The sequence below is a fragment of the Penicillium concentricum genome (genome assembly GCF_028827145.1).
Source record: "Penicillium concentricum strain IBT 3081 chromosome Unknown utg000002l_segment0_segment0, whole genome shotgun sequence".
In the NCBI taxonomy this organism is placed as follows: Eukaryota; Fungi; Ascomycota; class Eurotiomycetes; order Eurotiales; family Aspergillaceae; genus Penicillium; species Penicillium concentricum.
The window spans coordinates 4,741,490-4,756,377 of NW_026622755.1; the positions used below are offsets into that span (position 1 = coordinate 4,741,490).

The following is a 14,888-nucleotide window of genomic DNA, read 5'->3' on the forward strand; positions in this document are numbered from 1 at the left end:
GATATTTTTGTTACCACTCTTGAGCTCACTACTTGCCAAATGTGGATACAACGGCCGAGATTATCGCTACCCCAACATTCATTCTCTTGGGCGCTATGTTTCTCAGTGCGTGGAATTCTCATTTCCCTACCGAGACAGAGAAATTACTCTGGCGTATTGCTGTGAATAGCATATCCTATGCATTGATTGGAGGCCCACTTTCGCTATACTTTCAGAAAACACTATTCCAAGCGGAGTTGAAACAAGAAAGGGCACAACCTAGATTGAACCAGAAAGAGACCAGAGAATGGATCGGTCGTCTTACGGCGAAGCTGAGAAATATTCATCCTGATCAGGATCCTGAGTTGGAGATTCCCCTTCGCGCGTTGGTTCCAATTTCCTTTCTATGTGCTATATATTGCCTGGGTCGAGGGTTTATCTTGACCGAAGACTTGATCGGATTGAGGAGTTTGCCGGAGAGTGCCTTTTAGACGGTTTCATGGTCAAAATATGTACCCCACTGGGAGTTATATCTCGTTGGATCATGTTGGTTTATTTAGAGTAGCCCTAGATATAACATAGGAGGTCCCACGATGATAGATGCCATTATTGACTAGTGGTTGTACCACGACAGGATTTCCTCACTTCCGCTTTCTCTTTATTATTTTTACTAGTTTCTTTTGGATATTCACACTCTTTGGTTCGGAGATGGCGAAGATCTCCAAATTAGGAACTGGGAATACGGCAGAAATACAAGAATGTGCCAAATGTGGGCATTTCTTTACTGTTTTTTTATTTCTATTTTTTACAAAAATGAAAATCCACTCGGAAACGCGGGATAACAACACCCTAACTACATAAAACAATACGCAAGACCCAGAGCCTCCGATCGCAAGATCGAAAAATGGAGACCTCGGAGAATTTTCTTCTGATAGACACCAGTCAGAGGCCGCGAAAGAGCAGCGGATTCCGCAGGTGGCAAAGCTAACGGAGAAAGCGTTGAACTAAAATTCAACTAACAAGCCTATAAGAAGGCTAAAAACGCTAAAAACGCTAAGGGCGCGTGGAAGAACCAGCTAGCGTCCCCGGTCTCAGCTACGCCAGATTGTTTACGACTCATCTAATAGGCTAATATGGACAATCTACGGAGTACAACAGACTTCATGTAAACCCTGACTTTTGGCCGAATTGATTTTAGAATTTTAGGCGATCAACTTTGGGGTTTCAGATTCTTTATACATGGATACTAAAGATATAACGATCGTCTAGGTTAAAATTTGTCCAAACCCCAATACCATCAAAGATGTAAAATAAAGTGGACGCGGCATTTCCATCGAAGTTTCACATAGTCCACCTTCTATACTAGAAAAAGGAAATTTCAAACAGCCATCACAGCCAAGGGGCAGCCACCAGCGGTAACCGCTTGGATTGGATCTGGAGAGTCCACAACGGAATCGCAAACCAGTGGGGTTGCCGAACAGTGGTTCATCGACTTTGGAAATTGGTTAGAGTGGAATTGCCGATGATATTTTTTTTTTCTTTCTCTCCACTGGACCAAGATTAAGTGAATCGTAGACCGGAAGGATGTGCAGTTTTCCTGAAATATATGAAACATATCCTCGTATTCTCTATTCCATTAAACCGAACCATTGGGATCGGGTTTAGGGGGTTAAGTTTTTATCTTGTTTTATTTTTGGCTTTTCCATATCGAAGGCGCAATAATTGTCCCCGTTTTCTGTCTCTTTTTGTACCTTACCTCCGAGATCATCCCATAAACTCGGATGGCTTCCGTTGTGCCCATAGACGCTATTAGAGAGAATTGACTCGCGATTTTTACATTGAGTATATAGATGCAATATGAAGATATCCTTATATCTATCCGATCTAATAAAACCCCGGATGAACCTCGTAGTATAAGTCGCCCGTGAACTAAATGCGGTGTTGTACGCAAAAGCCAGCACCCATATCCCAATGTACAGGAACCCCATATAATAATGCCGACCAAAAGAAGAAGCCGCTGGACAAAGAACCAAGGAAATAGACAAGAAACAAGATCGCTAGATGTGAGAAACCCAACCCAAATTGGCGCTCTGATGGACGCCATGTCGCCGACCCGATGTGAAAAGACAGAGAGCCAGAGTCAAAAGAACAATCCTCCAGGAGGGAATTCATTTCAACCGCGCGAGCTCCGCGGCCGTGAGTTCTGCGAGGACGAGTCGTGCATAATATCCGGCGCCCGGGGACCAACCATCCAATCCTCCATAGCGAGCCATTCACTCCAGCTGCGCTCTGCAGCCTCGATCTCGGAATCCACAGGTCCCTGCAAAGGACGCAAGAACGGAATGGTCTCCATTGGGGGCATGTCATAGTCCTTTTTCACCGAGGCCCAGCCGCCGCTCTTTGCGGCAAAGAGGTAGTTGCGGCGTTCTTGCTCGTGCATGGGTCCCACACCGCTACCCCAATCGTCACCGAAGAAGCCATGCAGCACACCTGGGAAGTCCATGCCTGTTGCGACTAGCCGGCGGATATAGGGAATCAATGAGATGGAGGGTGGGCTAGGGGGTTGTGTGCCCGGTGGGATATCGCTGGAGGAAGACGAGGATGGCGAGGTTGAGTTGAAGACTGGGTTCGGTTGGCGCTGGAAGGGGAGTCGGATGTTTAAGAATGTGGATAGGGCCTGGACGGGGACGCTATGTTGGGCGTGATCTAGGAAGTAGCGTTGACAGCTTTGATAGTGCGGGTACCATTCAAAGATATCGAAATTTTCGTTTGGTCTTCCTGGTGAGGCTCCGGCTAGACCGATCATGGTGGCCGGGTCGAATTGTGGATGGGAGTTCATGGATGGGAGCGAAGATGAAGGCGAGTAGGATGTTGAGGTTGAGGTTGCGGTTTGTAGTCTTGGAGGATCTACTTGTCTATTTTTTTTCCCGTGCATTTCTTAGTTCGTGTTCTCTCTCTCTCTTTTCGGCTTCAGGGCTGGGCCTCTTTTTCCCGAGTTCTGGGAACACAGTGGGGTCGAATTGTGGCCCAAAATTAAGTGAACTGGAGGGGCAGTTGGGGGATAAAAGGCAGACTGGGGAGGGATTGTTACTTGGAAAAAATATCCCTACCTCGACGGACTAGAAGAGATACTCGGTGTCGTGAAGGGGAGGTCGGGGAGGATGGGTGTGCAGAGCGGAACAGATCCCTGATGGTCCCGAATCCGCCGCGAGGTTGAGGCTTGTTGATGGACATTCGTTAGGGAACCATCTAGGATGTGCAGGTGAGAGATTGGGGGAGGATATTCAACACGGAATACCTGTGGATATTATGTATGAAGTAAAAAAAGAACCATAGACATACATGTGAGTTCCAATTTCTCAAAGAGAGAGAGAAAGAGAAAAAAGGGAAAGGGAAACCGAAGTAAAATCCGAATAAGAAAAAAAAAAAGATATGTTCTGGAACGTTCATAGAAGAGAAATGGGGTACTAATAAGACAAGTTTAACATGTGTATACGGAGGATTTCTGAATCGGATCCATCGACGACGGGTCTATCCGGTCAGGCCAATCATCCTGAGATCTGCTTGACCACGGGTCGACTGTGGATATCGATCTAGGGCAAGTTTTGGTTTTCTTTTTTTATATTAATACGTTTATATTACAATTTACATTCGGGACTTACTATCGATTATGGCTCCTCACTTTATTATCATTGGCCTTGTACGTCTTATTGGTCTGGATTAATATGACATGCTAATAATACCCTCCTTTTGGCAAAAGGCCGGTTCATGATATAGCTTCAATCATAACTGCACTGGATCAGGAGAAAAAAGGGGGCCCTTTCAAGACTGGGACCTCCTGGATTGTGTTCAACCAATTTAAGCCCGGGCCAGCCTACTCGCTGCAAGGTGCCTAGTCATGATTGGAATATTAGTCGAGAATGTCTACATATTCCATTGTTAGCATTACCTATTGTAATAAATATATTGAATCATGTGCCCTGCAGAGTACGAGAGCATCCCTTGTCATCACTTTAATAATCGAATCGGAAATCAAACTGGGAGTGACGTTTTTATAGTGGGTTTAACATATCTAAGTCAAACACAGCAAGTCGATCTGTATACTCCCGAGGTCCCCCCTACCTGCCAAGTTCCCACAAACCGGGTTCTTCAATATCGCGTGCAGCACATAAGACCCGGAACCCACTTCGGCTGTTATCCCCATCTTTCAATCTTCAAATATTTATTATTTTTTTTTTATATTATATACATCATGAAGCGAGTTCTTACATCATACCTAATATCCTTCAGGGGCCACAGACACAACCTCACAAATGTAGCCCCAAATGGCGTCACTAGAGCACACGAGCTAGGATCTACTAAGAAAACAAGGGCCAGGGCAGGGACCACTCGTCGAGCTGTGATAGTCAGAGCCCCCTTTAGCGGGGGTCAAGCTCTGACCCGATCGCGCCCAGATAAGAAATGACAGCAGTTGATCTTTAGGGGGGACCATCTCTGTACTCCGTATGGGGTACTCTGCTTCATATTGAATACCAATTACGAATTTCAATCTCGGTGTGTTTTTTTTTTCTTCTCCTTTTCTGGAGTCCATATGGGTCCCTTTTCAGCTACACAAAATCCCCGTGGCGTGGGCTAGGGGATAAGTAAAGGACGGAAATATGCGTGTCGCATCTCCTTTACACTTTTTGTTCGAGATTATAGTATCGGAGATTTCAATTGGACCGTGTTTAATGAATTCATCTCTGACCGATTCTAAAATTTGCACGAATCCGAGCCCTCCGATCGTTCTTTCTCTTCTCCGCTATCCCCGTTAAATTCGCCACCCGCGGAGCTCCCTAGTCCACTCGTTTTCCATTTGACAGGTGATGGGCGGTGTCTCTACTTATATGACCTGTGTCGCGATGCTAGAACTTGCAGTTCGAATCAACCAGTCGGAATAACGAAGTGGTCAAGAAGGGTGTGATTGATGAACCCGGATCGAGCAACGATACAATGCAATGGAGTCTCTGGCAAATTACTGCTTGAAAGTCGATAGGTCATGACTACCTTGCATTGCGCTTGCCGAATTCGATAACATGCATCGAAGACCCCAAGATTCTCTAACATGGGAAGCGCGGCTGGCACTTTGGTCTGGTAATGACAACCCGTTGCTTTTGCATCGGAATGCACCTGAACAGTTATGATACATCTCGTTCATGGGCTGGAGGATGCATTCTGATCTTGCGTGACCCCGATCCCGACAACTAGTACGGAGTACGCAGTATCCTCAAGTCTGCGGATACCATACCCCTGGAAAAGTTGCGGAGCGGGTGAATAGATTAAGGGGAATTCAAACTCCTACCTAATGATCACACCCTATGTCATTGGCACAACGCACTTGAAACAAGCCGGTCGCTATGGATATTGTGTCGTTTCTAACCATGGTCCCATGATCAAGTGCTATACACTGCAGCTGGTGAGTATTCCGATCAAGCTCCCCAGCGAGTTGGCGACCGGGCTCCATTGCCAAGAGCATAGAAATACGGTGTATAGTGTTGTAGCCTCGGTCCTGCTGATCGTCAACCACCAACAGTAGTAGCATTACCCAAGTACGGAGTACGCAGAACACAGACATGTTCCCGCCGACCGCCATACTCTGGGAAGCGTCGAATTTCGAATGCTTTCTGTGATCAATAAGTTTGATGAAATTGACGAGCAGTGCCGCTAGGAGTGATCACATCACAACTCGCTGTGTGCAATCATCACATCCTTGTGTGTCGCGGCGAAGAACATATGCACAGGTCACACCGATCCTTCGTCAAGGCGGAAAAAACGGTGACCTCTCGACATCCTTCACAAACATTGCCAGCATTTATATAACTGAGCAGTGTCAAACACGATCTATCAACTCCCGCCCCAACAGTCGACACGTGTCACCACACTAACTTTAGCAGATCAACGTGATAGCCCCAACCCCAGCATAAATACTCAACGAACCAGCCCCAGCATATATACTCAACGAAAAGAAACACACTAGCAAACAGTGCAAAAATTATTATTGTTCTATCTCCCTTCATTCCCTTATTCACTCTCAAATATATTGTACAATCTCGTATTCCCCTACCCCGCGAATAGCGCGACACTGGTGATCACTAGCTCGGTAGGAAGGCCCCAGGCGACGATCTTGTGTAAACCTGTGTGTCATGGGCGCACGGTGTTTTTTGATAGGGAATACTGGACGAATGAGAACTTTGTTATTGTCACTTTGTTGTGCGGGATCGGTTGTTGCGGAGAACGCGGTTTTTCTGGATTGTCTGGGGAGATAGACATCCACTTCTGCGTGGCTTACTGGGTGAATACCTCGATAGATACTAGAATATAACTACTCGTTTCTGACGGTTTGGTTTATTTTCTTAACTGAATAATATTGTGATAATATAGAGTACTTCGTAGTAGTGATGATAACTGGGACGGGTTCTGGGTATTTGGATACTGGGGCTGGTGTGGAGTTAAGCTAATGCTGGGGCTAGCGTGGAATTGAGGCTGATTAGTAGTTGCACGTGTCTGGGCTGACATGCTGATGGTTATCTGTATATAAATCATGATCGAGGCTGATAGGTCGGGGTTTGATAGTAGGTTGCTGCTATATAGATAGTCTGTTAACTAAAACTATGGGTGAGGTTATCAGGATATATATAGTATGGTTGTTGACTCTGCTTGAAGGACGAATTCATGGGTGGACCATATGCTTTCGGGGTGTGCATTGACCAGATGAACTCCAGCCTTGGAGATTATGTCCACAGTGGAGAATAGTTTATGTACTAAGTAGTTCGCTGTATATCGAAATCAAGATTCCTCATAAAGATAATGAGTTAGTAATCTACACAACATTCGTCAGCTTAGATGCAGCAATTTCCAAGGTCAAGCCTAAAGCTTGGCTAAGATTCAACTAGCATAGTAAGTCTAGCAAAAGGACGTCTAATGTACTGCCAGAAACCTACCTGTGTATGTAAGCAAAGGATACAACCTGGGTACCTGGGCACTCGCAAGCTAGATCTACCCGAACCAAACGGCACGAACCGTTGCAATTCTCCTGCAAGCACGTCAAGATCCAAGATAAGAGTGCATATGCAGAAGGGAGTCACGGGAAGGAGGCCCAGTTATCCCTGGAGGCTAAAGAGTTCTAGAAGAAAATAAGCTTCTGGATCTGCAGGGAAACCCACTGGGTCCTTGTCCCACATGTGTAAAGGGTGTGTATTAATTGTCTGGTCGACTATGTAAACAGTTTTATCTATTATACATCACACCACATAACCTTGGAAGTAACGGGAAGGATAGACGGAGGCTGGCCCGTGTGATAACTGGTTCTACATCTGGCTTTTCGGTGAGGATCCCTGCAGCAAACCCCAGGAACCCGAGCGAAGCGCAGCCTCCGCAAACCGCTGTCAAGTGGGGAGGGACTTTGGCAATATGCAGAGACCTGCAGGCAACCCCTAGATTGGCGGTCGCATGATTTATGATCAACATCATGATATTTCCATGCTCGAAGTATGTACCGTATGACCGTTATTCAGGCAGTACGGAGTACGGAGTACTCCGTGTAAATATTATAATATTCTAAGATCAGGGATAAACGAAGAGCCAGATATGTACTCCCGAGGACTGTACTCCATACTAAAGTTTATGTGTATCTAAGTGTACTTGGCAGGGCCGACCATCGGAATGTAGTTAACCGGTCTTGGCGCTCGGGATTGGTCCAGGGAAGATGACTACCTAGGTATTAGGTGGCAATTGACTGGATCTGAGGTCCTGGGTCTTGGGTGGTACTGATAATTCTATATTTCTCGAGGCTACATTATATTCTGTACTTGTTCATTACATTCTGTACTTTTTTTTTCTTTTTCTGAATATACTCTACTCTCTACCCCTCTACCCCTCAATTTGATCTAGTGGGGTAAATGATTTAATTTAAAGAGCGTAGAGATAAAGCGCAATGAGTAAAAAGTGTTTGAGAACAAAAAAGACGATCAGATAAGCTCGGGCCAAATATGGAAAGCCCCATTTTTTTGGATCGCTGTTTGCGGTATAGTTGGCACGTGATCAGCCTGCAGCCGTGCTGAGTTGCCGAAGGTGGTAGTTGGTGGCGGAGACCTCGAATTTTTATTTGGTCCTCTTTTTTTTTGCTTTTTATTTTATTTTATTTTATTTTCAACTTTATAGGGATAATCCTTTGCCAATAATAGGTCGATCATACTACTCATCGCATCATGCATTCATTGGGTCTCAAGGTGTCTACCTCTCAAGGATAGAATATATATGATATTTTTTTTAAAAAAAAAATTAATTATCGGAGAGGACCGATACGAATTGAACACGGAAGACAAGGAAGATTTAGGAAGTAAAAAAAAAAGGAAAAGCTATGATTGATGGGAAGTTAAAGTATAGTAATGCAGTTTATGGTCAGAAAGATAAGGGTCAATTCTTGTGACCTTAAACCATAAGATAACATTGTTCGGGCCCCGAACTTCGGACGTTCTTCCCACGGAAAATCATTGGAAATCATTGGGTTTCATCTTTCTTTTGGGGATCTTTCACTTCTCATTCGTGCAACCTGGTCTTTTGGATTTATTGTAGACGGTAGGGACATTAACAACTCCCGTCCCTTTTTCCCCCCATCACCCGGAATCTCTCGTCCGACTCCGGCTTTGAGTCTCTCTCTCCACATCTCTATATAATTGTACACTCCTCCCCTTCCATTCTCTCTCTTCATCCTCTCTTAAAATCTCAATTGTCTTATACTCTTGCTTTTGGGCACTTATATTTAATTTATTAGATCACTGCTAAAGCATTGATCTACCTTCCGACCTAAAAAAGCATAATATCACAGCCGAAATGATGCAGAACCTTCCATTCGAGCCTGAGTTCGAGCAGGCCTACAAGGGTATGTCTCTCTCTCTCTCTCTCTCCTTTCCCTTTCAATCCCATATCACAATTTGTCAATTTGTCCCGACCTGATCCGTTACCCATCGGCATCTTCTCGGCTTGGCACCGGGGCATAATTTCGGGACTAAGCTAATCCCGAAACAGAGCTCGCCTCCACCCTCGAGAACTCCACTCTTTTCGAGAAGAAGCCTGAGTACCGCAAGGCCCTTCAGGTCGTCTCCGTCCCCGAGCGTATCATCCAGTTCCGTGTTGTCTGGGAAGATGATAAAGGCCAGGTAAGAACTTTTTTTCCTCGAAATTTCCTAAATTGCCACAATGCTGACCCTGACCCGCCTAGGTCCAAATCAACCGTGGATACCGTGTCCAGTTCAACTCCGCTCTTGGCCCCTACAAGGGTGGCCTCCGGTTCCACCCCTCGGTGAACCTGTCCATCCTCAAGTTCCTTGGTTTCGAGCAGATCTTCAAGAATGCCCTGACCGGCCTGAACATGGGCGGTGGCAAGGGTGGATCCGACTTCGACCCCAAGGGAAAGACCGATAACGAGATCCGCCGCTTCTGTGTCTCCTTCATGACCGAGTTGTGCAAGCACATCGGTGCCGATACCGATGTTCCCGCCGGTGATATCGGTGTTACCGGCCGCGAGGTCGGCTTCATGTTCGGCCAATACAAGAAGATCCGCAACCAGTGGGAGGGTGTTCTCACCGGTAAGGGTGGTAGCTGGGGCGGCTCCCTCATCCGCCCCGAGGCCACCGGCTACGGTGTCGTCTACTACGTCGAGCACATGATCAAGTACGCCTCCGGCGGCAAGGACACCTTCGCCGGCAAGCGCGTCGCCATCTCCGGCTCCGGAAACGTCGCCCAGTACGCCGCTCTCAAGGTCATCGAGCTCGGTGGCTCCGTCGTCTCCCTCTCCGACTCCCAGGGTGCTCTCGTCATCAACGGCGAGGAGGGCTCCTTCACCGTCGAGGAGATCAACACCATTGCCGAGATCAAGGTCGAGCGCAAGCAGATCGCTGAGATCGCCACCACCGACGCCTTCAGCTCCAAGTTCAAGTACATCCCCGGTGCCCGCCCCTGGACCAACATCACCGGCCGCGTCGATGTCGCTCTCCCCTCTGCCACCCAGAACGAGGTCTCCGGCGACGAGGCCAAGGCTCTCATCGAGGCTGGCTGCAAGTTCATCGCTGAGGGCTCCAACATGGGTTCCACCCAGGAGGCTATCGATGTCTTCGAGGCCCACCGTGTTGCCAACCCCGGTGCCGCTGCTATCTGGTACGCTCCCGGTAAGGCCGCTAACGCTGGTGGTGTTGCCGTCTCCGGTCTTGAGATGGCTCAGAACTCTGCCCGTGTCAACTGGACCCGTGAGGAGGTTGACTCCCGCCTTAAGAAGATTATGGAGGACTGCTTCAACAACGGTCTTGCCACTGCTCAGGAGTATGTCACTCCTGATGAGGGTGTCCTTCCTTCCCTCGTCTCTGGCTCCAACATTGCTGGCTTCACCAAGGTCGCCGAGGCCATGAAGGAGCACGGTGACTGGTGGTAGATCAGTCGCCTCCCTATATATATTATGGGTGGTGTTCTATGATGATTTCTGTCCTCTCTTGAGGAGAGGCAGCTTTGATGCATTTTCTTTTCTTTTTTAAATAGCTTTTTACCCTTTTGTCAAGCGGGTTACGGATAGAGGCGCTGGTTTTTCCAACTGTTGCATTTGATTGATATCCCCACTTGAGCACCGCTGTTTGTTTTGGTTCTGCACTTGGGATTGTCATGATGATAATGAGATTCAATGAATGATTAAAAATAATTTGTGTTTTCCTGTAAACTTGAAATTTCTATCAAAGTAGCTGGTTTCTCGAGACTGTCCAAGTGAGTCTCAATGATTACCTGAAATCTTCCAAATCTTGAATTTTTTAAAAATCCACAATCCCAGATTACGTATCTAGGCCCACTTGGGTGTTGTGTCTGTCATGACTTTAATGCTGTCGTAGAACGTCCCGAGATCCACAGGCTACATATTTGAAGTGTGGCCTGAGGCACTCAAAAATATACAGGTCACGTGCTGAGTAGACATTCATCTCTCACGTGATGGTTACGTAATTGCTTTCACGAGGCTCGGGGCGCCAACCTGAGAAAGAGCGATCCCTCACAGCCTCAAGACCAGCGATCTATTCCTCTAATGAAAAATGCTTAGTGCGAGTCTGTAACTTGCAATCTCATTTTTAGAGCTTCCAGGGTGCAGTGTTATGTTGTGGAGATGACAATGCTGCCGGACAGGGCAATCCCCGAACAATGGAGGACCTTCCTCCACCAGTGTTTGGCCAATCGTATAGATATAGACGAGTTCACGGACTTGTCGGGGCTGATGTTTGCCCGCTCACCGGTGAAGGAAAATGAGCTCCTCGATCTGCTCCTTGAAGCTCGCGCTTCCTCCAGTGTCACCTGGGACCCTCTTTTGCCGCTGTACGTCGATGGACTGTGCAAGGTTGGGAGGGTCAAGTCTTCCTCTGCGCTGGCGAGTCTTTTAAAGCACTCTTCTGTTCTGGAGGCTGCAGGGTCTGGTGAGGGCGATGGCGAGGCACAGAGCTCACCGTCCAAGGCCAAGAAGCAGAAACCTTCCACTCTCATGACAGACATAAAAGTCATCCAGGATGTCATGGTGTTCATTTCGACCGGGTCAATCCCCAAGACTGTGGTCGAGGCTGCAGATATCTACTCTGCCACCGTAGACTGGATTCTGGCTGTCGTGGCGTGGCACAATCACAATCTGGATGTCTCGCAGCAAACGGGCGGCTTGATGGGGTCGCCTGACGCGGTGTCGTTATTCGAGTCGCTTGGGATTCTGCTTGCAGCTGTTTCTGGGACTAGCAAAGGACTCGAAGTGCTGTCCAGTGATTACAATCAAGGTAAATTTACAGCTGTCTCCGCGCTTGGTGATGATATTATATCCGTTGAACGTCTATTAACGGATTTCCGATAGCATTGAAAACGAAATTGGGACAGGCTTTGTCCAGCTATCTGCCTTTGTGTATTGATGTCTCTCTGCCACTTCGACATCGCCTTGAAGAGTTGCAGAAAGTATTCAACCTTTACCCCGGTCAGCCTTCTAAGGCTTTGGATGGGCCTGCTATCGACGGCGTGAATGTCAATGCCCTCCAGTTTGAGTCTTCTGTCATGGATGGCCCAGTTGTTAACACTAGAGCTGGACTCTATGTTTACATCAATTCGATGGTAAGCTTCTCTTTCCGCTGCGATATTGGGTTTATTGCTGACTAGCAACAGGTCGTGGGACGTCCTTTGGTTGATGATACCATTCTGATCAACTATCTCACCAATCGCTATCAGGTAAGTCCAATCAACACGATTCATTTCTTCCTCACTAGTCAGAGTTATTTAGATCATTTCTTTCTCACATGTCAGCGTGGCTCAGATCATTTAACTAACCCCTTACCAGGGCCACAATGACGTGCTCATCGAGGAAATCATCACAGCCGCCTTCGATGTTCTTTCTAACGGCGTGTATCGCAATGAATCCAGCCGCACTATGCTCTTGTTCCGATCTTTCCTCGTTAACAAGCTTCCCGCCTTCTTCGCAGCCATCTCAGCGGCATCCATGGTGCCAATCTCCATGGAAATGTGCATCAGCCACGCTTTAAGCCGTCTGGATCCGAACGCATTCCCTTCCTTCTCTCAGATGTTCTCCATGCAAGGCAGTAGTGTTCTATCAGATGCTCGTCAGGAGTTCCTCTTTGCTTGTGCGTCGCACAAGCTCATTCAAGAATCCAGCATTGAACAGCTTCTTGGAGAAAACCCCATGCAGACACTACCTGGTGGTGGCCCTTATGTCAAGGATGATCTCGTTTCACAAATCAACAACAATCATGAACGTGCTGAACAACTTATTGGTGAGATCGAGTCGATGGAGGGTAATGCAGGCGCGATAGTTGGCGCCGTGGTTGATGTATGTTCCAGACAATCTGATATGTGTTTTCTGGGAATATTGAGATGCTAACTTCTTCAAGGTCATGCATAATTTGTGTCATCAGAAAGAGACAATGACGCTCAAGAACATCTGCAACTCGCTCTCACGTCGCCCACAAACATTGGACGTCATGTTGCTGTTCAGAACTACAAAACAAGTGTTACAACCTCTTTGTGCTGTCCTCGATTCCTGGAAGTGGGACGAGGATCAGGGCGAAAATCAGCCTGTATATGATGAATTTGGCAGTATATTGTTGCTGGTTCTCGCATTCAAATACCGTTATGACTTGAGTCCTTCTGATATGGGTATCTCGAACAACGACTCGTTCTTGTTGAAACTTTTGGACCGGGGTGCTTGCAGCCAGAAGCTGACCGACTTGAGCGAGAAGCAAAACAAAGATCTCGGCGCTTGGATAGGAGCTCTGTTCATTGCTGAGGGTATCAGTGAAGAGACCATGTCCTCTTGCAGCCCCCACGAATTTTACATGCTTGTGACAACTCTATTTGATCAGAGTCTCGGTGCATGCGAGTCCGGAAAACTGGATTTCGACACCTTGAAAGGGGGATTTGAATGTAAGAACATCGTCACGCGGTCGCTTCCCACTGAATACCCAACTAATTACAATACAGATCTGCTCGAGCCCTTCCTCCTACCGTCCCTAGTCGTCGCATTGACATGGCTGGGCAACCACATTTGGGAATCAGAGAACGACCCCACAATCCCCATCAAAACCCTCCACTCCCTAGTCAAACCCAGCTCAATCTCCGGCGAAGCCCAAGCCATCCACCAAACAGTCCTGAACATAACCGGCTGCCCACTAGAAGAGCAACTAAAAAATGTCCGAACAAGAAACCAGTCAAGGACAGACATTAAACCAATCCTTGACGCCCTGGAGCCATACCTCTCCTTCCGCCGCGTCGGCAGCTGCCACCGCTCCGAACTCGACACCTGGACATCCCACACTGCAGGCGGCCTAATAGGCAGTATCCGCACAACTCTCCAAGCCCTCGTCCTCTGGAGCGCCAACCCAGGAATCAGCATGGCTCCACACGCATACACACACCGGCAGGTGCTAGCAGGGATCCGCATGCTGGGCGCAACACGGGTTCTAGGCGCGATAATCGACGAAGTCAAGCAGCAATCCGAAGCAGGCAACGGCCATATCGCACTGGACATTGCGACGACGATGGTGTGCGCTCCGATGACCGAGTCCTTCGCCGTCGATCAAAACAACTACCACCCAGTTGACACGAGCAAGGAATCTTTGCCGCGGTGCACAATCCTGACGCTACGCGACGCCTTGTCGCTGCAGCATGAGAACGTGCCTAAGATCTCTGAGAGCGACCCGCTACGCGCGGAGGTTGTGGTACGGCTTGCACGTCGGGTCAATATGCTCATGGCGCCGCCATCGCAGGTCTCGAATATTGATGTCTCGAATATTATTCAGAATATGCATCTTGGCGTTGAGGGGCAGGAGGATCGGATGGATCTTGAGCCTTCTTCTGCTGATGTTTCGCGTAATACCGTCAATGAGGATGATCCGGATAATATCAATCAGATGCTTGATAAAGCGGCGGCGGATGCGGCTGCGGCGGGGATGGATGGTGCTATTGGTGTAGGTCAGGATATGGGACTTGATGCTGGGGCTGATATGGATGCTATTGATGATGTGCTTAATGCGGCAGATATGGCGGTTGGGAATCCCGAGTTCCTTGATCTGGATATGGAGGGTATGTTCTAGTTGATGTGATGACTTAGTTGGGTTTATCTTTGGCATCTAGTTATGGCATTTATAAACTCTAAAGCGTCCAATCTTGGCGTGGAATTTTATTCGATCTATTTCTGGCGATTGATCGTTCATTTCGATCACAATTAAACCTCCTATTCTTACATGAATATCGTATGGAACTAGTGTAAAAGGAATCATGGCAGATTTGCACAACCCACAAGGAAATGAAATAAGAAAGCGTCAACCCATAGCATATTCATTTCTATATGCAAGAAAATA

The 14,888-nt window shown here is 47.4% G+C and overlaps 3 protein-coding genes across 3 annotated transcripts; 2 read left to right on the plus strand and 1 right to left on the minus strand.

The window, feature by feature from the left end:
* Positions 1–2,152: 2,152 nt before the first annotated feature.
* On the minus strand, positions 2,153–2,818 carry N7517_005443 (uncharacterized protein; the record flags this gene model as incomplete). The annotated part of the gene is made up of 1 exon (XM_056723173.1): positions 2,153–2,818. The coding sequence occupies one exon, from the start codon at positions 2,816–2,818 to the stop codon at positions 2,153–2,155; it is 666 nt and encodes a 221-aa protein (XP_056579423.1).
* A 6,024-nt stretch (positions 2,819–8,842) lies between these two features.
* On the plus strand, positions 8,843–10,444 carry N7517_005444 (glutamate dehydrogenase; the record flags this gene model as incomplete). Its single annotated transcript, XM_056723174.1, has 3 exons — positions 8,843–8,899; positions 9,046–9,176; positions 9,239–10,444. Exons 1-3 carry the CDS (start codon positions 8,851–8,853, stop codon positions 10,442–10,444), a joined length of 1,386 nt encoding a protein of 461 aa, XP_056579424.1. The 5' UTR covers positions 8,843–8,850.
* A 711-nt stretch (positions 10,445–11,155) lies between these two features.
* On the plus strand, positions 11,156–14,621 carry nut1 (putative RNA polymerase II mediator complex subunit Nut1; the record flags this gene model as incomplete). The annotated part of the gene is made up of 6 exons (XM_056723175.1): positions 11,156–11,804; positions 11,879–12,129; positions 12,181–12,243; positions 12,353–12,859; positions 12,921–13,452; positions 13,510–14,621. The coding sequence occupies 6 exons, from the start codon at positions 11,156–11,158 to the stop codon at positions 14,619–14,621; spliced, it is 3,114 nt and encodes a 1,037-aa protein (XP_056579425.1).
* Positions 14,622–14,888: the final 267 nt, after the last annotated feature.